The sequence below is a fragment of the Nilaparvata lugens genome, chromosome X (assembly GCF_014356525.2).
Source record: "Nilaparvata lugens isolate BPH chromosome X, ASM1435652v1, whole genome shotgun sequence".
Taxonomy (NCBI): Eukaryota; Metazoa; Arthropoda; class Insecta; order Hemiptera; family Delphacidae; genus Nilaparvata; species Nilaparvata lugens.
In genome coordinates, this window is record NC_052518.1 from 103,287,161 (window position 1) to 103,314,488 (window position 27,328).

At 32.5% G+C, this 27,328-nt stretch overlaps 2 protein-coding genes across 2 annotated transcripts; one reads left to right on the forward strand and one right to left on the reverse strand.

The window, feature by feature from the left end:
* Positions 1-300: 300 nt before the first annotated feature.
* On the forward strand, positions 301-11,802 carry LOC120354729 (cyclin-L1-like). The gene is made up of 7 exons (XM_039442173.1): positions 301-424; positions 3,591-3,700; positions 4,129-4,254; positions 5,398-5,513; positions 7,937-8,051; positions 9,543-11,308; positions 11,379-11,802. Exons 6-7 carry the CDS (start codon positions 9,576-9,578, stop codon positions 11,800-11,802), a joined length of 2,157 nt encoding a protein of 718 aa, XP_039298107.1. The 5' UTR covers positions 301-424; positions 3,591-3,700; positions 4,129-4,254; positions 5,398-5,513; positions 7,937-8,051; positions 9,543-9,575.
* Positions 11,803-17,564: 5,762 nt separating this feature from the next.
* Positions 17,565-23,901, reverse strand: LOC111049297 (short-chain specific acyl-CoA dehydrogenase, mitochondrial-like). The gene is made up of 3 exons (XM_039442174.1): positions 23,849-23,901; positions 22,251-22,380; positions 17,565-17,711 (listed from the first exon to the last, which is right to left on the reverse strand). Exons 1-3 carry the CDS (start codon positions 23,899-23,901, stop codon positions 17,589-17,591), a joined length of 306 nt encoding a protein of 101 aa, XP_039298108.1. The 3' UTR covers positions 17,565-17,588.
* Between the last annotated feature and the right edge of the window lie 3,427 nt (positions 23,902-27,328).

The following is a 27,328-nucleotide window of genomic DNA, read 5'->3' on the forward strand; positions in this document are numbered from 1 at the left end:
AAATTCTTGTTAGAGTGAGAAAAATGATTATGCATTTGCAAATTTCATGAATATTGTAGAATGTAATTTAGTGATTTTATTTGATGACATATATTTTCTGTATTTTCAACTGTATAGGCCTACATTGTTTTGCTATACTATTGTTAAGAAAAAAGTATTATTATTATTATTATTATTAATATTAAAATAATCATGATCATGGGAATATTGTAAGGTCAAGATCGAAGTTGAAGCTACTTATTTTTCAGACTTCCAGCAAACAATTATTTTAAAATTGCTCTATTTCTTTCCAGGTCTGCATATTATATGTTGATAGAAGAATGCGTCTCTCAAATAGTTCTTCATAGAGGCGGATGTGATCCAGATCTTCGAGCCACCAAGAGGTTCCAAATAGATGTCCAGCCATTAATTGATACTCTAGTCGGTAAGGGATCATACCACATATCCAATCAAATATAAGTTTCACCATTAAAACTGATTCATATCTCCAGAGGTCCATATCATCCTCTCATATAATAATTGAGCTCTATATAATCAAAATCAGCATTCATTTTTAAACAGTTAGAAGAGCAAGAAGGAATAGAAAAAAATTAAGGTTTTTTATTGTAAATAGTGCTGCCACGTTTTGCCATTCACAATATTTTAATAAAACTTGAAAATGGGTTTAAAACGAAACTAGTTGAATAAAAACACACATATGTTGTCAAATTGTACACAGTTTTATTCGGTACAGTACCATGGTTTCGTGACCACACAGGTCACATTTTCAAGTTGATTTTCATGAAAAAAACTGTGTGGAATTTGACAACATATGTGTGTTTTTATTTAATCATGAAACGGTTCTACAATATTGACAGTGACTCAGTCGAATTTTTACGAAACTAGTTGTATTTGTATTATTATTAAAAAAGTGTTTTAAAAAAGGTGAATAATGAAAAAATTCTTTATTAGGCAGAGTTAGTCCTTTCTACCACTCAACCTCAACATAACAAATGCAATTGAATAAATAATACAGTGTAACTAAATTGTGTAAGGTGCTATTAGTCCAGGCAATAAATGCTCAAAAAAGGGTATAGAGGGATAAGTTGGAAAGACAATTTTTGACCCCGCAGTTCTGTTTAGGGTAGTAAGGAGGTAAAAATATCAAAAGTCCCCAACTCTACCCCCTGTGCTAAGAGGGTGGGGGTGGTTCAAAGGTACCATTTTTTGGTTTCTCGCATGAAACTCAAAAACTATGTATCTTAAGGACTTGACTGTCATATAACAAATTAAATCTTACATAATTCCCTGCAATATTCATTCTACAACTGTTTTATCTCCTCCAGTTTTTGAGATATCCGCTCTTGAAGGTGTGACATTTTTGAAAAAAACACGTTTGCCACCAATTTTGTTTTGTATTTTTGTTCTTATACCTTTTTTAAAAATCAACGGGTAAATCATCCATGCTGATTATGAGCTTATAAGGCATTCAATTCTCTTCAATTTGATGTATAATTTCACGCTTTTACGAATTTCTCTACACCTTTTGCAGCAGCTTTAGTGTTGAGTGTGACATCTCCATTTTTCAACAATAGACCAATTGACAAAGGAATTTGGAGGGAATGTTTTAAACAAAATTTTTGACTTTGCAGCTTTGTTTAGACTAGTTAGGAGGAGAACGTATCAAAAGTCCCCATTCTTAACTCATGAGCTAAGGGGATGAGGGTGGTTCAAAAGTTGAATTTCTCAGCGTTTTGCTTCCACCCGCATATCTTGAGAACAATGCGTTCAACCGACATAATTAACTATTCAAAAAAAAAAAACGTTTGATAAATTCTCTACACTTTTTGTTTTGTGGAATTTTGTGATATTCCCAACAGTTCCCAAGATATTCGCCCTTGAAGGTGTGAAATTGTTAAAATAACAGGTTTTTATCCAATGTTTTGCTCTTTCAGGGAAACATAAAAACTGATGCTTAGCATAGATTTGTAGAGCATTGAATTCTCTTTGAAATGATGTATTATTTCACTATTCCAAGTTTTCCTTCCATTGTTATAGCAGCTTCAATGTAGGGGGAGAAATTTTCATTGCTGTAAACAAAAATAATTTTGTTTAAAACATTCCCTCCAAATTCCTTTGTCAATTGGTCTATTGTTGTAAACATGAAGATTTCACACTCAACACTAGAGCTGTTACAAAAGGTATAGAGAAATTCGTAAAAGCGTAAAATTATACATCAAATTGAAGAGAATTTAATGCCTTCTAAGCTCATAATCAGCATGGATTTTTCCCGTTGATTTTCAATAAGATATAAGAACAAAAATAGAGAAAAATTTATGGCAAACGTGTTTTTTTCAAAAATGTCACACCTTCAAGAGCGTATATCTCAAAAACTAGAGGAGTTATAAAAAAAGTTGTAGAATGAATATTGCAGGAAATTATGTAAGCTATAATGTGTTATAGGGTAAAACCTATCTGGATGGGGGCATGGAACGGTCAAGAGTGAACAATACCCCTCCTTCAACGTTGGTTGAATGGGAAACATTAACTTTCAACCCATGTCAATGCTCAACCAATATCAGACAATAGATCTCTTAATGCCCCCATCCAAATAGGTTTAGCAGCATAAAATATTTTTTCATAATCCACCACTCTGGACCGCAACTTACAACTCGACATAATATGTATCGTTTAAAAAATATCAATTAGCTCAAGGAAATTAGTTCTTTGATAACAATAGAATAGACTGAAAATTGTGATCTATAATGATGGAATTCAACTATTTTTCTAAATTCAATAAGAATGACTTGAAAATTCTGTTTTGAAACAATATGTACATACGATATGAGTTACAAAAATGAATGTGTAATTTTTAATTACAACCTGATATGAGTTAAAAAATCGTTATATTATACTAAAATTATTTGTTGCGTGAAACACCATTTAATTGCAGGGTTTGGTTTTCACCACACGACAAACATAATATCCTTTGATTAGCAATTCGATTGTACATCAATAAAAACTGGTATATGCCTTCTCGGTTTAGATCTTTGTCGCATCTTGATAAGCTCTGCAAAAACTCCATATTACACCAAGAGCTACAGAGTATACACTGTCTAATAGTTGGAAATTATAACTTTGATGAACCTTTACAGAACAGGGAAATGGGAATCCCGCAGTAAAAGTCTAAGTGTGGAATGACGTCACTAAACTCAACAGGATGGGGGCATACGCTTCATTGCACAAGGGTCGAAAATGTGCTAAATCTACCTGCCTAAGGGTCTCGCAGTTGTATTGTTCTAGCTTGACCGTCCCATGCCCCCATTGAGATAGGTTTTACCCTGTGTTATATGACAGTCAAGTCCTTAAGATACATAGTTTTTGAGTTTCATGCGAGAAACCAAAAAATGGTACCTTTGAACCACCCCCACCCCCTTAGGACAGGGGGTAGGGGTGGCGACTTTCGATAAGTTTACCTCCTTCCTACCCTAAACAGAACTGCGGGGTCAAAAATTGTCTTCCCAACTTTTCCTTCTATAACCTTTCCTTGACTGGACTATATGGGATTGGTTATTAACCAATTATTTTAATATTGTCTTTTTAATTTACAGGAGTGCATATTATAAGTTTATGCGTCTCTCAAATAGTACAAAGATTTACCAAAGAAGATCCACAAAGAGGTTCTAAATAGATGTCCAGTCGTTAATTGATACTCTAGTCGGTAAGGAATTATTTCTTATAACCAATCAAATTTACATCTCACCATTGAACTATTCATATCTTCAAATGTCTCATTCTCCTATTAGACCTACCTAGTGTTGATTGTAAATACTGCATATTAGAATACAGTGAGATCATCTACCTTATAATCTCAGTAGAGAAAGATAGGAGAAGAGTGTTGTCTCTTTTTTATGTAAATACTAGTAGCCCTTACCGATTAAATATGTTCAATCCTGCCACCTGTTTCCATTCACATTAATGAATGAATTCGAATAAAGTCTGGTTTTATTCCCAACAAATTTAGCTTACAATATAAAAACATCATGATAATGTGAATATTTTACGGCCAAGACCGAATTTACTTATTTTCACCATAACATATACTTTCAACAAACTATAATATTTTCATATTGCTTTCTTGCTTTCCAGTACTGCATATTATACGTTGATAGAAGAATTCGTCTCTTAAATAATACTTCATAGAAGCAGAAGCGATCCAGATTTCCGAGCCAAAAAGAAGTTCCTAATAGATGTCCAGACGTTAGACTCTAGTCGGTAAGAGATCATTTCTTATATCCAATTAAATATAAGTTTCATTATTAAACGGTCTCAGATCTCTTGAGGTCTCATCCTCTCTTATGATAATTTAGCTCTATATAATCAAAATCAGCAGTCATTTTTAAGAAGTTATAAGAGCAAGAAGGAATAGCAAAAAAATTAAGGTTTCTTTATAAATAGTGCTTATATATATATTGACACTGTCAGATGATGTTGACACAGTGACACAGTAGTTTTGTGTGTGTGTGTGTGTGTGTGTGTGTGTGTGTGTGTGTGTGTGTGTGTGTGTTTGTGTGTGTGTGTGTGTTTGTGTGTGTGTGTGTGTATATGTGTGTGTTCTGTAATGACTTGACAACATATATAATAAAGTGCTCTTATAATAACATTGCTTTGTGCTTATTTATAGATTACTGCCTCAACGATAAAAATGTACTATTACTTGTGTAAAACAATTTTTCCCTTTTCCTTTTTATTTCATCCCTTTCTAATAAATTTTTATTTTTCCATTTTTTTATTAATTCTATATCAAAATCTGATGTATATTTCTTATTTCATTTTTGCATTTTGTATTATTTTTCTTTCATTTTTTACTCAAAATCTTTGAAGTGTAATATTTATTTTGTCCAAGTTTATTTATCTTTTGTAACTCATTTTTTCTGTAACTGGGCACCCGCCGAAAAACCTTTGGGTTTGGCAGGACCCTCAACTGTTTGTATTGTGAATAAAAATTTTGATTTGATGCCACGTATTGCCATACACAATATTTTAAGAAAACTTAAAAATTGATTGAACTTATTGTTTTTGTACTATATTTAAAAAAGTTTTTCCAAAAGGGTACTATGGGATTTGTTTTTAACTAATTATAATATAATAATAATAATATAATAATAATAATAATAATATCCAGCTTTTATTCTTTATTCTTTATTGATACATACAATAAGTAAATCATCAAAATGATTGGGAGAGAACAGATAAGGTAACCTTGTGCTATTCCTCTCCCAAATTTGGATAAGGTTACACATAGTCCGAAATAGGTTAAGTCTTGTAGTTGTTCACTTCACATAATTTTCAGTCCTCAATTATTTTCACAAAGTAGATTTTTTTAAATTATTTCCATATTGTTTGTTTGATTTCCAGGAGTGCATATTATTAAGTTGATGCGTCTCTCAAATAGTACAAAGATTTACCAAAGAAGATCCACAAAGATGTTCCAAATAGATGTCCAGTCGATAAAATAATTGATACTCTAATCGGTAAGGGATCATTTCTTATATCCAATTAAATATAAGTTTCTTTATCAAACGGTCTCAGATCTCATTATTTCATATGATAATTGAAAGATAACAAAGAGTGCTATAAGAGTGCTGGCAAGTCTCAAACAAAGAGAGACATGTCGAGATGCCTTCCATCATCTGGGCATCATGACGGTGACCAACATCTACATCATGGGAGTCATCACCCATGTTAGCCGACTAAATCTCCAGAGAGGCCCAGATGTACATAAATACGTCACTCGGCAGGCAGACAACTATGTACTCCCAAGGCACAGGACCGCAATCTTCGAAGAGAAAAAACATTTCCATCTGTAGACTGGCCGGCCGCTATGGCTTTGTATAAAATGAGCGCTGCTATCCAGAGATTGTCAGTTTGGTGTAAGAGAAATTATTCCTGACCGACAATTAGGAGGTACTGGGTTTGATTCCCGGGCTGACAAATAATTTTTGTATAGTAGCGCTCATCGGAAATTCCATCTAGTTGTTTACCCTGTTGTCAATATTTGCAGTAGCAGAAGTCTTCGGGGTGATTTACACCATTTAATTGGGATTTTCGTTTAATTGACCGAGCGAAGTGAGGTCTAAGATTCAAGTCGACGGTTTGGCATTTCTCTTAATGTTTATATGTTGCGCATTTACAGCGAAACGCGGTAATAGATTTTCATGAAATTTGACAGGTATGATCCTTTTTAAATTGCGCGTCGACGTATATACAAGGTTTTTGGAAATTTTGCATTTCAAGGATAATATAAAAGGAAAAAGGAGCCTCCTTCATATACCAATATTAGAGTAAAAATCAGACTATAGAATTATTCATCATAAATCAGCTGACAAGTGATTACACAGATGTGTGGATAAGCCAGTCTATTACTTTATTTGTATAAGGTCTATAGTTTCAATCAAAGACCTTGAAGAGGTATGCATCTTTAAGCTGGGTTTACACCAAAGTTATTTACAAAATGTTAATAACTTAATCCCTATAGATTCTATTAGATTGAACGCAAGTTGACAAACACACATGTTCATCATGTGTATGATAAGTTATGTTCAATCTAATATAATCTATAAGGATTGAGTTATTAACATTTTGTTAATAAATTTGGTCTAATCGCAGCTTTAAGGTCTTTGGTTTCAATATTTTGTTTTGCAGTCATGGTATTATTATGCGTGTCCATCAGTATCAATATTCCCACATTCGAAAAAACTAATTTAATAGGTGATTAAAAATAATCAAAACTAAATAATGCTGAAGAAATTATAATATATTTAATTGAAAAAAAATTAATTTTCATTAGATGGAAAGATTATCACGGAACTGGATGAATATTATATAAATTCTGAAATAGAAATATATTCGTTTCATTGTTTAAATTAACATAAATATTAATAAATTATGGAATACAAATTCAAACGTGAACTGATGTTGTTAACATTTAAAACAGTTGACATCAGGTACTTTTGGGTGAGAATACTGCGTGAGGTCTACTGTTCACAGAACTACTAGTAATAATTAGCATTAATTAGCATTTGAACAAATGCAACTTCAAATTTATTTCCACCTTCGAAGAGGAATTGGGCAGAAAACTTTGGAATCACCTACAGGAGATTATAAAGAGGCTGGATTGTGTGACATTGAAAAAATACTTAGTGAGTTTCTCAAAGGAAGGCCCATGTACGAAGTATGTGAATTTATTGAAACAACACACTCAGACTGGCAGTGAAAAAATATAATTGTGAATACATAAAAAAATGTATTATATATATATTTGTTTATTATTGACAATAATTACTATTCTTGAAGAATATGTAATAAATAATTTTGACAAAAAAATTGAGTTCTATAACATCAAAATCAGCATGCATTTTTTTCATTCATTTTTAAAAAGTTATAACTGCAAGAATAGCAAAAAAATGGAAGCAAACGTGATTTTTTAAAATGTCACCTTCAAGGGCAGATATCTCAATAACTTTAGAAGACTTAGTAAAAGTTGTGAGATGAATATTGTAGGATATTATGTAAGATTATATTTTGTATAGAATAGTCATGTCTGTAAGACGCATAGTTTCCAAAATATGTGCCAGAAATCAAAAAATTGAACCTTTACCCTTAGCACAAGGGGTGGGGTCTTTTGATATGTTTACCACCCTAAACAGAACTGCGGGGTCAAAAATTGTATTCCAAATTATTCCCCCTATACCCTTGTTTGAGCATTCATTGCCTATCCCATTTTATGTTTTGCCTTTAAAACTTGCCCTATCCGTCTCGCTTGTGATTTGCCAATCACATTATATTAAGAAAACTTGAAAATACGAAATTATTTGTTCTTGTATTTTATTTAAAAAAGGTTACTATGGGATTTGTTTTCAACTAATTATTTTCATATTGTCTGCTTGCTTTCCAGGACTGAATATTATAAGTTGATGCATCTCTCAAATAGTACTTCATGGAGGCAGATGCGATCCAGATTTCCGAGCCACAATGAGGTTCCAAATAGATGTTAATTGATGCTCTAGTCGGTAAGGAATCATTTCTTATATCCAATCAGATAATAAGTTTCATCATTGAACTGTTTCATATCTCCTGAGAACTCATCCTCTCATATGATAATTGAACTTTATAAGATCGGAATCAGCATGCATTATTTTTTCAACCGTGATGTTAATCAAAATTCAAAATCCCTAAACTAATAATACTAACTTCATAGCAACTGTTATCACAAATATTATTAATTACGCATATGAATAAAATTGAACAAAAATCATGAAGTGTAAACTTTACCTATTTTTGGACATTTCCTATCTAAATTTGGGAAAGGACACGTTTTGGGCTTTAAGGCTGTGCAAAGGCTAGAAATAAACTTTCTACTCGTGATATTTTTCTAAGTTTCTCGTTTTGTATATCATCAAGCCATAAAAATGAAAAAGTTTTCTCAGGGAAACATTTTTTTTCTGATCATTACTTTTTGAGATATGAGCGCCTGAAGTTTGAATTTTTGGGACAGAACATTTCAAATTCGGTAAGAGATAATTCCATGAGATTTAGAGGATGGATTCTTCATGGTATTGTTGATCTAGTTAGACAACAATTTTCTGAAAATATCCATTTTTGAAAAAGTTATTCAATTTACCAAAAATATCTCAACTAAAAGTTATCTCTGGTTATTTTTAGTAAATTGAATAACTATCTTAAAAATTGATATTTTCAGAAAACTTTTGTTTACTAGATCAACAATACCATGAAGAATCTATCCTCTTAATCTCATGGATTTATCTCTTACCGAATTTGAAATGTTCTGTCCCAAAAATTTAATCTTTAGGCGCTCATATCTCAAAAAATAATGATCAGAAAAAAAATGTCCAGTGAAAACTTTTTAATTTTAATAGCTTGATGATATACAAATGGAAAATCTTTGAAAAATATCACAAGTATAAAGTTTATCTTTAGCCTTTGCACAGCCATAAGCCTGTTGCTCCTCTCCCAATCATTCATAATTGAGAATGATATTGTATCTATCAATTTATAAATAAATAAATATGTTACAGACATACAATAGACAGGCAGACAGTCATTAAAAGAAGCGAATTATTCAAACATTTCTAAATTCTGCTGTATATTATTCAGCTAAAATCATGTGTCAGCACATAAAGGACAGCCTGTGTGATAGCTCCCAAATTACATCAACTGTTATAGATGAATTGAAAAATTGTGGAAATTATTGCATGCATTTAATCCAGCTGACTAAATGATAAATCACAAAAACAAATCTTATATCCTGAAAAAGGACAAAGGAGTTTATGTGAGTTGTGAGTTAATTTCGTTGACCAATGAATCTATAAAAAGGTTCCAAGAGTGAGTTCAACATTTGAAGTTGATTGATCAAATCGTTTAAAGTTATTGTAGAACATACGGACAGACTTACAGACACACATCAGTTTTTATTCATTTTCATCATAATATGGACTTCCGCTTCACAATTATTAATTTCATATTTTTTGTTTGCTTTCCAGGACTGCCTATTAAGATTCCTTCTTGAAATCATTATGGATTCCCAGAAACCGGAAAATAATGTTTCACATAGCAAGACAGTGACCAAACCTTATGGGAAAATAGTGATGTCACTGAACAATTGTTTACTACCTGAATCCAAGCTATCGCTCACTCCATCGAAATTAGATGGCTTGGACTCAGAAACTGAAACTGATCTTAGAATTCTCGGATGTGAAATGATTCAAACTGGTGGAATACTATTGAGATTACCTCAGGTTGCAATGGCAACTGGTCAAATCCTTTTTCAAAGATTTTATTATTCAAAGTCTTTTATGCGTTACCCCATGGAAACCACTGCTATGGCTTGCTTGTTTCTGGCTTCAAAAGTCGAAGATTCTCCTAGACGAATAAGGGACGTAATGAGTGTGTTCCATCATATTGAACAAATCAAGAGTCAAAAAACTCTCCAGCCGATGCAATTAAATTACCACTACATCATCTTGGAAAAACAAGTCATCATGACTGAGCGCAGAGTTCTGGAAGAGCTTGGATACTGTGTGCATGTCAAGAATCCTCATAAGATTATTGTTATGTACCTGCAAGTATTAGGATACGAAAAGCCTCAACCGATTATACAGCTGTCATGGAACTACATGAACGACTCTCTGAGAAGTGATGTGTTTATGAGATACGATCCAGAAACGGTGGCGTGTGCATGCATCTACCTGTCAGCCCGCAAGCTGCGCATCCCCTTGCCGAAGCAGCCGCCCTGGTTTGGACTGTTTGGCATTTCCGAAGACCACATTGTCGATGTGTGCAAACGAATTCTACGGCTCTACCAACGGGCAAAGGTGAATGCTGAAGAATTGGAGAAGAAAATGGGGGAAATTAAAAAAAAGCATCAGGAAGCCTGTGGACAGATCTCGGGTAGCAATGCTCTCAACTCAGGAGTCTCTCCCTCGGCTAGGAGACATGTTGAAAAGCACCAAAGTAGTAGATGGTCAAGGTTATCAAGATCTCATTCACCTCAGTTGAAGTTGAGATCACATTTAAGGTCAAGAAATCGTTTGCTCAAGCATAATCGATCAAATAAGCACAGCCGAACACGATCCTGGTCTGGAACCTGGTCAAAGTCATCAAGACCTCATTCGCCTCAATACAAGTTAAGATCACGTTCAATGTCAAGAAATCGTTCGCTCAAGCATAAAAGATCAAATAAGCACAGCCGAACACAATCCCGGTCCCGATCCCGGTCCAGAACCCGTTCAAGGTCATCAAGATCTCATTCGCCTCAATACAAGTTTAGATCACATTCAAGGTCAAGAAATCGTTCGATCAAGCATAAAAGATCAAATAAGCACAGCCGAACACAATCCCGTTCCTGGTCCCGATCCCGGTCCAGAACCCGTTCAAGGTCATCAAGATCTCATTCGCCTCAATACAAGTTTAGATCACGTTCAAGGTCAAGAAATCGTTCGCTCAAGCATAAAAGATCAAATAAGCACAGCCGAACACAATCCCGGCTCCGATCCAGGTCCCGTCCCCGGTTCCAAACCCGGTCCCGGTCCCGATCCCGGCCCAGAAACCGTTCAAGGTCATCAAGATCTCATTCGCCTCAATACAAGTTTAGATCACGTTCAAGGTCAAGAAATCGTTTGCTCAAGCATAAAAGATCAAATAAGCACAGCCGAACACGATCCCGGTCCTCTTCTCAGTTCCGATCCAGGTCCCGTCCCCGGTTCCAAACCCGGTCCCGGTCCCGATCCCGGCCCAGAAACCGTTCAAGGTCATCAAGATCTCATTCGCCTCAATACAAGTTTAGATCACGTTCAAGGTCAAGAAATCGTTTGCTCAAGCATAAAAGATCAAATAAGCACAGCCGAACACAATCCCGTTCCCGATCCCGGTCCAGAACCCGTTCAAGGTCATCAAGATCTCATTCGCCTCAATACAAGTTTAGATCACGTTCAAGGTCAAGAAATCTTTCGATCAAGCATAAAAGATCAAATAAGCACAGCCGAACACGATCCCGGTCCTCTTCTCAGTTCCGATCCAGGTCCCGTCCCCGGTTCCAAACCCGGTCCCGATCCGGGTCCGGAAACCGTTCAAGGTCATCAAGATCTCATTCGCCTCAATACAAGTTTAGATCATGTTCAAGGTCAAGAAATCGTTTGCTCAAGCATAAAAGATCAAATAAGCACAGCCGAACACGATCCCGGTCCCGTTCCCGGTTCGATTCCAGGTCCCGTTCCCGGTCCCAATCGCGTTCCCGCTCTGTAGAAAGAAGGCTTGAGAAATCACACAAGTTGAGACGTTCTAGTCACACGTCTAGTCCTTCGCCCACCTACATGTCACGTTCAAGGTACCGATCTCGCTCTCGTAGTCCCAGAGTCCATAACAAGTACAACAGTGATAATAACAATAACGGAAAATACTTGATGCAATCATCGCGTTTAATGCGCAGAGACTCGTATGAAACCAGCGGCGATATAGAACGCAGCTGGCATTGCTCGGGAAATCACACAAGTTATGACGTCCCAGTCACACCTCTAGTATTTTTCCCACCTACTCACGCATTTGGTCTATGGACAAATCACGTTTAAGGTACCAATCACGGTCTCATAGTCCCAGGGTCTATGACAAGTATTACAGAAACTCCTATGGAACAAGCAGTGATAGAGTATTCAGGTGGTAGTAATTGAGCGATGCATTAGTTTGTAGTATGATTATAATTATTCATTTCCTTGTTTTCAAATGGAAAGATCTTTTATAAGAATATCAAGAAACTTTTACAAAGATTATAAAGAAATTTAAACTATAATTTCTTCAAAATATCACTTATGATATCACTTAGTCTGTATCACTTATCAAGAAACGGACAACTACATTGTTTTTTCGTGATCGTTGTTACCTACATGTTTCTCTTAAAACTTAGTTACCGCATTTAATAATTGCGTTCTTTTTGTGCCATCCTATTTATTTTAATACAACAAAAGTTGAATAATATTATTCACAAAAGTAACATATATTTGTATTTTAGTAATAAATGTTAACTGATATTATCAAGTCATCGAACTTATTTCCAATTTTATATAATGCAGTAGCTAGAATTTCTTGTCAATAAAACTATGTTTGGCGGATTAAAATCTTTTATAAGAATATCAAGAAACTTTTACAAATATTATAAAGAAATGTAAACTACAATTTCTTCATAATATTTGATAGTCTGATAACACTTATCAAGAAACGGACAACTACATTGTTTTTTCGTGATCGTTGTTACCTACATGTTTCTCTTAAAACTTAGTTACCGCATTTAATAATTGCGTTCTTTTTGTGCCATCCTATTTATTTTAATACATCAAAAGTTGAATAATATTATTCACAAAAGTAACATATATTTGTATTGTAGTAATAAATGTTAACTGATATTATCAAGTCACGAACTTATTTCTAATTTTATATAATGCAGTAGCTAGAATTTCTTGTCAATAAAACTATGTTTGGCAGATAAAAAATCAATCATAATACCAAAGTACAGAACTACGAATATGGTGAAGTGTTCCTTAGAAAGAAATATAGATTGTGATTGAATAGGTACAAAAGAGCATTTATTTGGAGAATTGTGTGATTCTATTCTTGAGGATTATATAAAAAATTCGGGGTTCATTTTTTATAATTAGTCATGTTTTTATATTCTATATATATATTTAATATTATTTTCTATAATTTGTCATGTTATTTATTATAATATTCAACAAAGAACTGTTCATTACTGAATCGCTAAGAATTATTTCCAATTTTATATAATGCAGTAGCTAGAATTTCTTGTCAATAAAACTATGTTTGGCAGATTATAAAAAATTCAATCATAATACCAAAGTACAGAACTACGAATATGGTGAATTGTTCCTTAGAAAGAAATAAAGATTGTGATTGAATAAGTACAAAAGAGCATTTATTTGGAGAATTGTGTGATTCTATTCTTGAGGATTATATAAAAAAATTCGGAGCTCATTTTTTATTATTAGTCATGTTTTTATATTCTATATACATTTAATATTATTTTTTATAATTTCTCATGTGTTACTATATTCAACAAAGAACTGTTCATTACTGAATCGCTAAGAATTGTGATAATATGTATCTGATTTCAATATTGCATATATTATTGCTGTTCAATAACAATCAAATATAGCACAATGTATACAGTACTCAATATACTTTTCATTTGACAGATTTTTTTCAACAATGCATTTATATTGTTGATTATTCAAATAAATCAATTTTCAATTAATAACTGTTTGATCCAGATTTATTAACCCAGATAAGAATTATCATAGTTACTTGATTTTTGTCCTGATTTTGCTATAAAAAGTATTATATGTTTGATAGAAGAATGTGACTCTCAATAAGTTCTTCATAGAGTCGGAAACGATCGAGATTTCCGAGCCAAAAAGAGGTTCCAAATAGATGTCCAGCCATTAATTGATACTCTAGTCGGTAATGGATCATTTCTTATATCCAATGAAATATGAGTTTCATCATAAAACGGTCTCATATCTCCTGAGGTCTCATTTCCTCATATTATGATAATTGAGCTTTTTAAGATCAAAATCAGCATGAATTATTTTTCCAAACGTGATTTTTCAATTAAAATTCAAAATCCCTAAAATAATACTAACGTCATAGAACCGCTATCACAATTAGTATAATTAATTACGTGTATGTTGCAGACAGACAATAGACATGAAGTTAATTTAATAGTTGTAAATAAAATTATTCTGTATATTAATCAGCTGGAATCATGTGTCAGAGCATAAAGGACAGCCTGTGTGATAGCTCCCAAATAGCATCAGCTGTTATAAATGAATAGAAAAAATTTGGAAATTATTTCATGCATTTAATCCAGCTGACTAAATAATAAATAAAAAACAATTCTCCTGAAAAAGTGTACAAAAGAGTGAGTTAATTTCTGTAACGAGATTTATCTGTAAAAAGTTTTGAAGAATATAGCTGGTTGATGAAATCGTTTAAAAGTTATTGTAGAATATACAGTCGGACAACGATTTTAGCCTTCAGTCAAAAGTAAGAACTCGATAACCCTCGTTCAATTACGTTGTGTTTTATTATTTATGTATTGTAAGTTGGGTTACCATGCATATAAATTGAAGATCAAAGTACTGTACCCTTTGTTCGACGTTCCATGTCATTTCAAGTGAGTGAAAAGTGCGAGAAATAAAATGAATTTGATACAAGGATACTTTGATTTTTAATTTTTATGAGAATACGAGAAGGCCTTACAAATGAAGTGGATATTGGGTTACCTCGTATAACTATTGTCAATGCTGGACGTGTTGTCAATCACATTCATAAATTAATTCGGGTTTTACTCCCAAAAAATCTACCATACTAAAAAAAAATCATGACTATGGGAAAATGTATGGTCAAGATCGAAGTTGAAGCTATGCATTTTTCAGACTTTCGACAATAATAATTATTCTCATATTGTTTGTTTGCTTTCCAGTGCTGCAAATTATAATATGATTGATACGTCTCTCAAATAGCATCAGCACCATCTCAATATATCAGCACCAAAGTGTTTAATAATCATTAAACACTTTGGTTCTGATATTGAGAAGTAAGTATTCAACTTTAAAAAATATCATCAAGCTATAAGCTATGAGAATTTAATTGTTTTGGAATGTTCAAGACTTATTCTCATTTATATAAAAAAATATCAGTAATTTAATATTTATTTATTTATTATTTTACAAAGGCGACTTTCTAGAAGTATTTCAAGCCTAGGTGATGATGATGAGATAAATGATAATACAATGAAGGTAGAGTTATGAATGAATAAAAATTATAGGTTATGCTATCCACTTGAATGGATTTGAGTCCACTTTTCATATACCGGCTGCCAAAGAGAGCTTTTTACTCTTTGATGAAAACACAAATTTGAAATTGTCAAATAAAAAGTGGTTGACAATTTCAAATTTGTGTTTTCATTATGGAAAAGTACCACAACATCACTCACAACACAACTGTAAGGTTTTTACTCTTTATTTAATTGTACCATATCTTTTCAGTTCTCAATCAATTATTTTGTAAAATTATATTGTGACTAAGTAGATGAAACATAATATTGAATATACGTTTATTCATCATATTTTATTCCAATCAGAATGGATTGAATAGTTAGATGACACTGTTTGCTTGATATTATGGACTCACATTTAGAATAATCCCAGAACACAGGTTTTGTGTGAATAAACAAGTCTGGGCTGCCCACGTTACTTACAATATCAACCACTGATTTATGGTGATCGGCAACTTCCGTTACGAAGGAATACCACTACATCAATCTAAACAAAACTAAAATGTGTTTTTTTGTTTTGGTGAATTATTAATAAATACATTATTGTAAAACCCCCACTGAATTACCAAATTTCCTTTTTTGACAAGCATTTAATGACACAAGATTAATGTGGAGACATCGGTATCTTATTGACAATCTTATTGTCATGTAACAATAATCATGACAATCATAAACATATGATTGTAACAATGATATGTAACAATAATCATTCAGCTTGAAGCTGTGTGAAACGCTTTACTAATGCTATTTTCTAAGTTTTTCGATTTGTATACTACAGTATCAAGCTATAAAAAATTATCAGGATTTTTTTATCATTACTTTTGGGGCCGGTTTCTGAGCTCTTCATAGAGGCGGATGTCATCTAGATTTCTGAGCCATAAAGAGTTTTGAAATTGATGTCCAGCCTACTCTAGTCAGTAAAGGATTATTCTTCTCGTATTTCTCATACGCAATCTATTATTAGTTTCACCATTAAACTGTTTCATATCTCCTAAGGTCTCATCCTCCCATATGATAATGCGATTAATCTGAATGGGACCGAGAGTGGGTGAATTAGGCATCCACACTTTCATTCCTACAAACTCGGCGAGAGTGAAAGCGTCCAGATTGAACTTTCAATTTTCAAAGTACAATAATTCATTAAGATGCCTGCTTGCTCATTTGAGCCTCAAGGCGAACGCCCACAGCAGTAGACAGACTGAGAAAAAAATAGACATATTATGCATGCAGACCGATATGTCCAAAGCTCCGCCAATTTATGTAGATGCATAACAATATACTTATCTAAAGTTATTACAAATTGTTTCTTTCATATCATATACAGTTCAATAATTATTTTCTTAGTCTATATTATGTAAATTCATCTATAATTTTGCTGTATTGTAAGCTATTGTATATAATAATAAATTTGACTTTATTTATGCGTGAAAATATACAAAATATGTGAAAATTAAGAGTAATAGAAAACTAAGCATGCAGTATTATCATTCTGCTCCACTATAGAAATACAATGAGAAAAAAAACAAAGAAACAAAAAAACAATACAGCTAATGGCTTACTCTACTAGAGCTACACTGCGAACGAAAAATACATCAAAAAGACTACTCTACTAGAGATACAATAAAATATCAGTGGACAGCAACTCAAGATAGAGATTCACAAGTTACAAAGATTATAATACATATACACCATGCAGATATAAGTGTATAAGCCAGTATATATTGTAATCTACATAAATAAAGTACTCAATCAATCAATCAAGAACGTTTAGTATCTTGTACTCTGGAATTATTTAAATAATAATTATTATTATCGTTTGAAAATATATATATATATATATATATATATATATAATAAATTATATTAATAATATTATAAATGATGAATGATTAGGTTCACGTTTATGAGGATGAATTTACAACAACTTCTAGAACATTTTGCCAAATTAATATATTATGAACCACTTAACAATGCAATGATACAAAATAAAATAAATTTTTTATAATAACTCCAATCACAAGTTCAGCTGAAGATGTCGTAGGTGTTACCATGAAACCTGGTTCTGTAATATGAATTAATTTTCGATTAAATTAAAGTGGTACCTATTGACAATATCAACATCTTATTCTTTCTATTATGGAGAAATACCACAATATATCTTATCATACCATACAATCAAATAATTTTATAATAATACAAAACATGTGCTTATTTTTGAGAAAGGCTGCTTCAAATCTTTCAAATAAGCGGCACGCCATGTGAGAAGTCTTGCACTCTCAAGTTTCAGAGCCATGTCTGCAATTTTATGCTGTAAATATTAAAAATGAATTAGAAAAATATTTCCTTTCATCAGAAAAACTAGTTTATATTTACAGCCATTAAAAAATTATTACTTGTGACAAAAATATTTTCCAAAGAATCGAACGATAAAGCAGTGAACAGTGTAGGCTAAATATAAATCCCAGAATTTATAATGGGATAAATATTTAGAATAGTTTAATTAGAACTGATGAGAATTATTTTTACAGTTTCAGTGTCACTTTTGCCTGTGAATCCAGCTTTAAGGTTTCAATCAGAATTAAAATTAGGAGCATTTAACCATATTTATTTAATTGCTTTATGTTGACCAACTACCCAAATAACTGATAAATGGTAGAGCTCTCTCATTTGCAGACGATACGTCACTTATTTTCAGCAGTTCTGTGTTGGATAATCTTGAAATAAATGCCCACTTAGGGGTGCAGTCCATTGTACAGTTTTTGAATCTATTGAAGCTGACAATAAATAGCAAGAAATGTCAATACCTCCAATTCAAGAACAAATATAATATAATAGAATAGAATAATAATATAATAATATAATAGAATAATAATATAATATAATAGAATTTATAATATATAATATATATAATAGAGGATAAACATTTTTGTGAATGATTGTCAACTTGATGATAAAGAACAGGTTCAATTTTTGAGTTCAATTTTATTAGATAGGCGACTAACTTGGACTCCTTATATGGAAAAATTATGTGCCAAAATAGCATCTGGAGTATTTGTCATGAGACAGCTTGCAAGGCTCAAGGATAAAAAGCTACTAATAACAGCCTATCATGGTCTCTTATTGTCGCATATAAGGTATGCCATCATAGTGTGGGGTATCTCGTCAAAACAAAATATGGATAGAGTATTCAAGATGCAAAAGAGAGATGTTAGGTGTATAGGAGAAGCGAATAGGCTAGATTGTTGCAGGCCACTGTTCAGGTCACTGGGTCTACTAACAGTGCCTGGTTTGTTCATCTATCAGGTCATTTTATTCGTAAGAGCAAATGATTTGAGCCAAAATCTTGACGTTCATGATTACAACACGCGAAACCGATCTGACTATCACTTGGTGAGGCATAATAGTAGACTATTCGAGAAAAAACCAAGCTATACTGGTAGATTATTCTATAACAAGCTACCGCTCATGCTGAAAAGAATTGAAAATACCCAGACATTTAAAAACCAATTGAAAAAGTATTTAATTGATGTTCTTGTGTTTAATTGAGTTCCTTTCAGATTGAATTAATTTCAAAGAATTAAAATATGACGAGTAATTGACCGAGCGAAGTGAGGTCTAAGATTCAATTCGACGGTTTGGCATTATTTCTCTTAATGTTTAAATGTTTTAATGTTTAAATATTTAAATGTTTAAATGTTTAAATGTTTAAATGTTTAAATGTTTAAATGTTTAAATGTTTAAATGTTTATGTTTAAATGTTTAAATGTTTAAATGTTTAAATGTTTAAATGTTTAAATGTTTAAATGTTTAAATGTTTAAATGTTTAAATGTTTAAATGTTTAAATGTTTAAATGTTTAAATGTTTAAATGTTTAAATGTTTAAATGTTTAAATGTTTAAATGTTAAATGTTTAAATGTTTAAATGTTTAAATGTTTAAATGTTTAAATGTTTAAATGTTTAAATGTTTAAATGTTTAAATGTTTAAATGTTTAAATGTTTAATGTTTAAATGTTTAAATGTTTAAAGTTTAAATGTTTAAATGTTTAAATGTTTAAATGTTTAAATGTAAATGTTTAAATGTTTAAATGTTTAAATGTTTAAATGTTTAAATGTTTAATGTTTAAATGTTTAATGTTTAAATGTTTAAATGTTTAAATGTTTAAATGTTTAAATGTTTAAATGTTTAAATGTTAAATGTTTAAATGTTTAAATGTTTAATGGTTTAAATGTTTAAATAATGTTTAAATGTTTAAATGTTTAAATGGTTAAATGTTTAAATGTTTAAATGTTTAAATGGTTTAAATGTTTAAATGTTTAAATGTTTAATGTTTAATGTTTAAATGTTTAAATGTTTAAATGTTTAAATGTTTAAATGTTTAAATGTTTAAATGTTTAAATGTTTAAATGTTTAAATGTTTAAATGTTTAAATGTTTAAATGTTTAAATGTTTAAATGTTTAAATGTTAAATGTTTAAATGTTTAAATGTTTAAATGTTTAAATGTTTAAATGTTAAATGTTTAAATGTTAAATGTTTAAATGTTTAAATGTTTAAATGTTTAAATGTTTAATGTTTAAATGTTTAAATGTTTAAATGTTTAAATGTTTAAATGTTTAAATGTTTAAATGTTTAATGTTTAAATGTTTAAATGTTTAAATGTTAAATGTTTAAATGTTTAAATGTTTAAATGTTTAAATGTTTAAATGTTTAAATGTTTAAATGTTTAAATGTTTAAATGTTTAAATGTTAAATGTTTAAATGTTTAAATGTTTAAATGTTTAAATGTTTAAATGTTTAAATGTTTAAATGTTTAAATGTTTAAATGTTTAAATGTTTAAATGTTTAAATGTTTAAATGTGTATATGTTGCGCATTTACGGCGAAACACGGTCATAGATTTTCATGAAATTTGACAGGTATGTTCCTTTTTTAATTGCGCGTCGACGTATATACAAGGTTTTTGGAAATTTTGCATTTCAAGGATAATATATAAGGAAAAAGGAGCCTCCTTCATACGCCAATATAAGAGTAAAAATCAGACTATAGAATTATTCATCATAAATCAGCTGACAAGTGATTACACAGATGTGTGGAGAAACCAGTCCATTGCTGTATTTCTATAAGGTACAATCAGGTACTTGTGGATGAGATTACTACATGAGGTCTACTGTTCACAGAACTTCTAGTTAGAATAGGGCTGTATTATCGACTATATGTTCACTTGACTATTCCGTATGGATTGGTATTCATTCATTCACTTCGACTATTTGACTATTCTGTACTGTATGGAATCAAGTATTCATAAGGATGACTTGTCTTATACTCCCTCCTGGAGTCTCCAAGACGAAATCTTAAAAAAAATTACATTTGGAGATATTACCGTGCTTTCACTGGTAACAATATAAGGTGATACCCTTGCTTTAACAAATTAATGAACAGCTGTTTGAATTTATTGGGTATTTATAATAAATTTCATACATCACACTGTAAGATCTGATTACGTATTTCCTTCTTTACATAGTTCCCTTGCCGTTTGATTTCCCATAGAGGAGATTTGCATTGGTCCCCTCGCTCACCGCCGGACCTCAAAGAATGTGACTTATTCTTATGGGGCTATTTGAAAGCAAGGGTTTACATGAACGAATCCTGGACCATTCAGGAGTTGAAGACAGCAATTCTTAACGAAATCACATCAATTTCTGGTGATATTCTTGAGCGGGCAATGCGGAATGACTCCAAGAATACGTCGCTCGAGTAGGAGGGCATTTGTTGGATGTCATTTTTAAAAACTGACTTGGCTAATTTTCTGTTAATAAACTCCCATTATGTCATACATGACATCAAAACCCATTCAATTTTATCGAAATATTATTTTGTGAATTGGTAATCTGGTCGCGGATTTAATTATTAAATGTAATTGATAAAGCAAGAAGATCTCCAATGTACAGAGATGAAACGTGTGTTTTATCACGTTTCGTGAAGGCTATATATTATGGTTTTAAGCTCCATACTATACAAACAAGAGTGAGTTGACTTTTGGTCTGTGAATCAAGGCTGCATGTTTTTTCACATAAATTTTCATGAATTTTTCTTTTGAGACCCGTATTCTTTGAACCGTTTGTGAAGTATAGTTGTTGAGTTAAGGCATTGCTTACCTGAAGGATTCTGTCTTGAGAATTCAATTATTATAGGCTGTCACAGTTCGGGCAGTTTAAACCTGCATAATTGTGTTTTCAGGATTTGAATCTTGTATGGAAAGCTGGTGCTTTGATTCAATCAGCTGGCAGAAGTTTTTTTTTATATATTATTTTATTTAAAGCCGGGAGTGGTTTAACCGGACCTTTGAGGATCAGGCTAAGGGGCAATTTTCAAGGTAAAGTAAGATAATAGTTAATTGTACTTTTTTTTCTTTTCAGACCCATAATTCTAAATAATAATTTTGTTTTTATTTTGAAAAACCTGAACGACCACAGATCAGTAAGCGAGTAGCCCTTAAATTATTATCTGATTATTATAATAAGAAATTTTGATTGTTTGTTATAGTTGTAATTTTTCCTTTATCTCAATTACATTGGTTTTCCGAATCGCACCGTTACATATTCGAATATTCGTATTAAATAAATAATTTTTTATGTTAAATAAAAACCGAAAGCTATAGTTTTTCTCTTCTTCCCACCATTCGCTTACAATTGTAACTAAACGTTTAGCACTTTGTTTCAATCCAACCTTCAAAATTGACATTTTGACAATAATTTTGAAACCATCTGCGCCACTCTGTATCAATCGATAGGTAATTTCTATCCAATAAATTTTCTTGTAAAAAAACTTGAGATACTTGAGGAAAATACCTGAATAGCTTGCAACTTGGATATAGGTGCGCCGAATGCTGTTCTTTTACCAGCATACTCAACAGCACAATCTATAAAGCTGCCTGAGCGATTCCTAGAGCTTGTGATGCTATGCCTATTCTTCCAGAATCTGTAAAACAAACATCAGAGTTAGTTACATTACTTACACTCCCTACACTTTGAAAGACAATAAATTACGTGGGTTATCTCAAAAGTAAGTTGCACTATTAAATAAAAAATATAATAACGTACATAGTTTGTTTAAAGGAGCTTACAGATTTACGCGCCGCGAACATGAGCAATTCACTTTTAATCAACTGATGTCAAGCTTTTTATATCTGTATCTTACCGTTTCTGTAAAAATACAGATATAATCAGCTGAGTAAAGGTGACGAATTACTCATGTTCGCGGCGCGTATATCTGTACGCACCTTAAAAGGTTATATTTGAGAGACTACATGTATCAGTTATTTTTCTACATAATCTCCTTTAATTTCAATAAATTTTTGGTATCGTGGTATAAGTTTTTTTAATCCAGTGTCATACTATTCTGCCGCCAAACTGGTTAGCCATGTCGGAACTTCTTGTATGAGATTTCCTTTGTTTGCAAAGCGTCTTTCCCCAAGGTGTTGTTTCAGCTGTGGAATCAGATGAAAGTCGCTTGGAGCGAGATCACGGGAGTATGGTGGGTGTCAGAAAACATTCCATCCAAACCCTTCAATGCACGGAATGCGTGAAGTGGATGGGCGGCCGCTTCGTTGTTCGTCGTGTGTTGTTCTGCCTTCAATAAATGATTGGTGTCAACGAGAAACCATTGGCCTCAACATAACGTTTTCACGTTAAATTAAGGTACCCCAATTTCAAGTTTTCTATACGTTTCAAGGTCCCCTGAGTCCAAAAACATGATTTTTGGGTGTTGATGTGTGTGTGTATGTCTGTGAACACGATAACTCCATTTCTAATTAACCGATTGACTTGAAATTTTAAACTTAAGGTCCTTATACCATGAGGACCCGACAATAAGAAATTCAATAAAATTTAATTCAAGATGGCGTAAAAAATGGCGGATAATTACTATAAAACCAAGTTTTTCACGATTTTCTCAAAAATGACTAGACCGATTTATTTCAAATTCATACCCTCTATACTTATTTATCAGCTCTATCAACTGGCATGAGTCTTTTTCCTGGGAAACAAATGGGGTCCACCCTATCCTTGAGAAATGGACTTTGTAAACTCCTTCTCGTGCATGAGGTAGGTAGGTAGAGCAGTTTATAAAAAGAACACATAGTCTAGTTATTTCATCTGAACAGCTTATTTCAGAAAGGGACCTGAGTCAATTTTTATCAATTTTTCTGTAGAACAGCTGTTTTGACGACTTTTGAAAAATCATCGAATTTCACAATTTACACAAAGGAAAAAGTACTCTGAAAACAATTATATATACAAATATGTAGTTTCAAATATGTTGCCGCCAATCGTCATTATGTCATTCCCCTAAATTATTCTCGCCGTTCAAGAATGAGGCTTGCAGTTCAATGAGCAAGGAAAGTTTTGTGAGTGTACCACACCAGATATTTTCTCGTTAAAAAACGTACCGTATAATACTGCATACTTTGGAATCGGCGGTAGGAGTAAGTGGTAGCTCCATAGTGGTTGGATCGCAACTGACAAATAAGTCATGGCGGCCTCTTAGGAATTTTACAGTGCTATCACAACACCCAGACAAAAGTTCACTGCGAATGCCAGACGTCTCCTGCCAACTGCGCGGATATAAAATAATAGTGCAACTTACTTTTGAGATGACCAGAGTACATTGAAAATAATTGTTTCCAGAAACAAATGTCGAAACCAGTTACATTCATCTTGAAACACCTTGAACAGCACAAATAATCATAATGAAATTGAAATTATTCACAACACTGACATGTTTTATAATATTATTACAATACAATTATTATATAGAACAGTATCATGACGGAAAAAAATAACTTCAGTAGCTTAACAGCTGTGGTTGAAGTTCTACAATCTGTTAATAATAATAAATTCTACTTTGAAATGAAATGATCACAGAGTAGACTATTAGTTAACTACCAGTTAAGGCGGTGCAAAGGCTAAAAATAAACTTCCAACTCGTGATAGTTTTCAAAGTTTTTCGATTTGTATATCATCAAGCTATCAAAATGAAAAAGTTTTCTCAGGAAAACATTTTTTTTCGATCATTACTTTATGAGATATGAGCGCCTGAAGTTTGAATTTTTGGGACAGAACATTTCAAATTCGGTCAGATATAAATCCATGAGATTCAGAGGATGGATTCTTCATGGTATTGTTGATCTAGTAAAACAAAAATGTTTGACAAAGTTATTCAATTTACCAAAAATAACTCAACTAAAAGTTATTTCTGGTTATTTTTAGTAAATTGAATCACTACCTTAAAAATTTATATTTTCAAAAAATTTTTGTTTTATTAGATCAACAATACCATGAAGAATCTATCCTTGAAATCTCATGGTTTTATCTTTCACCGAACTTGAAATGTTCTGGCACAAAAATTTAAACTTTAGGCTCTCATATCTCATAAAGTAATGATAAAAAAAAAATTTCCTGAGAAAAATTTTTCATTTTGATAGCTTGATGATATACAAATAGAAAAATTTTGAAAACTATCATGATTAGAAAGTTTATTTTTAGCCTTTGCACAGCCTTAACAGCTGTGGTTGAAGTTCTACAATCTGTTAATAATAATAAATTCTACTTTGACATGATCATAGAGTAGACTATATTATCACTCACATATTAAGTAATGTTTCATCTGAGTTGAAACAAACATTGAGTTAACGTTTCACTGCCACAAGAACACCCCTTTCCCTATTTCCCTACCCACCTGTCTGATAGATAAAAATCAGAGACTCTGTATATTTTGGCAATAAATTTAAAACAACTTTATGGATTTTTGTTTGATAATAATAAATGAGTTATTAGATTGTCGATCATGGAACAGGACCTGAAATCACAGATAGGTCGACAAATTAAAAGTAGAAAGTAGGTCAACCAGGAGAATGCATAGAAGGAAAAATTGAAACGTTCAATAGAATTTAAAAAATTATGAATGTGATGATCCAAGAAGATACTTTGAGCATGAAGCTACGTTTAAACTATGTAGCCGGAGAGCTATATAGCTCTGCTATATAAAATTTGAGCTACATATAGCTCTGCTATAAGTAAATTTTAACGGTAATTTATCTAGCAGACCTATATGTAGCTCTGCAAGATGTTTGGAATGAAGTTCACTGTTCAGTTCCCAGCCAGATGCCGAAGAAGAAGGTAGTTCTTGCAGCAGTCGCTGCTTTCGCCGCAGCTACTGTGATATTTTCGGCACAGAGAAGAGAAATAAGATTTTGGATAAGACCCTCCCTTCAGGCTAGAAAACTATACAGTGTGGTAGTGACCTTTTGAAAGACCTAAATGAGAATGATAGACTTTTTGACTTATGAAATTTGTTGTGATGGTAGTTTCAAGAACTTTCTTCTAATATTGTTTTTATTCCAGTCAAATTCACTCTCCATTTTTGCACAATAATATAATTGTAAATCAGAAAGAAATGCTTGTAATGGGCAGTAGCCTACTAGCACTCTGACAACAAATGAGTACAGTACAGTACAGGTGATCAGGTGTTAATCCAGGAGGCACTAAACAGCTGCAAACAGCAGTAAACAATTGCGGCAGCCTTCCTTCAAGGACAGAGCAGCTACATCTAGCTCTGCTATAAATCAATTTTTGTTTATGTAGCTCTGATTCTCTTGGATATTTACCGAAAACTTTGGATAGCTCAATTTCTGCTATATAGCTGAGAAAATAGGCATAAACTGCTATATAGCAGATTTCCAGTGTCACTTTTTGAACATGTAGCAGAGCTATATAGCTGTGCTACATAGTGTAAACCTAGCTTTAAGACAACAGAAAAACGGGGTAGGTATTACTTACATGGGCCTATTGCATGATGAAATACAAACTTATGAGTGCGACGTTGCCAAAGAGTTGATCAATGTTGTCCACAGCTGATTATAAATGACAATTAATATTTTTGTAATACACCTGACGAATTTGCAACGTACATGGGTGCGGGTGGGGCGGGAAGGACTCATCTGTTCCAATTTCCATCGGACTAGTTTCGTGCGGCTGACTATAGAATAGGAAATTATTAAACTATTAGCATAGAGAAACAATAGCGTTAGTAGAGGAGGTTTATGTCGCAACTTTTACTGTTATGTCAAGCTGATAGTCCATGTAGTTCTTTCCCGTGAAGCTTTATGACGCTGGTAGTCTCTCATATTGTGCCGTTCATACACTCTTACCCGGTCAAAACAGTAAAAATCGACAATAATCGGCTTGAGATAACAGTAAAATTTTCGACATAAACGCCCTATACCATGGGATATCTACTTACGCTATTAGCTTGTATTTTATCATGCAACTGGGCCTTAGTACGCTATAATTATTTCATACAGATTATTATCTAAGATATTCTCTTGCGGATGATGCCCATATGAGCGTTTTGCTTGTGCGTGGGTAATGGAAAGTGCGCTGATTAGATGATCAAACGTCCATGCCCTCGGAGGGATTCGAACCCACAAACCAGGCGGTGCTAGCAGACCGAAGTTTATAACGCCACTAGACCAACCAGGCCGATGTTTTGACATTACAAGTAGTAGTATAGTTTTGTTCCTTCTGGGACAACGTGGGCCAGACTTCTCATAGGGTTAAAGGTCAAGGTCAGAACTCCAAACACAAAAAAATAAAAAATATATAAAAAATTAAAATAAAATAAGCTTAAATAAATTTAAATTTAAATTTTGTTAGTATTATTTGAGGAAAGATCTGTAGAATATTATATGAATCCACTAACCTAGAGTCATCATGGCTATCTTGAATCCAAGACAGGCTCTCCAAGAATATTCTCTTCCGGAACTTCGCAGTCCTCAAAAATAAGACTTCAAGTCGACGAGCCTCTTATTTCCAGTTTATCTTCTTCTTTACCAATGCTAGACCTGGTGAAAAGTGAATACAAATTCGAT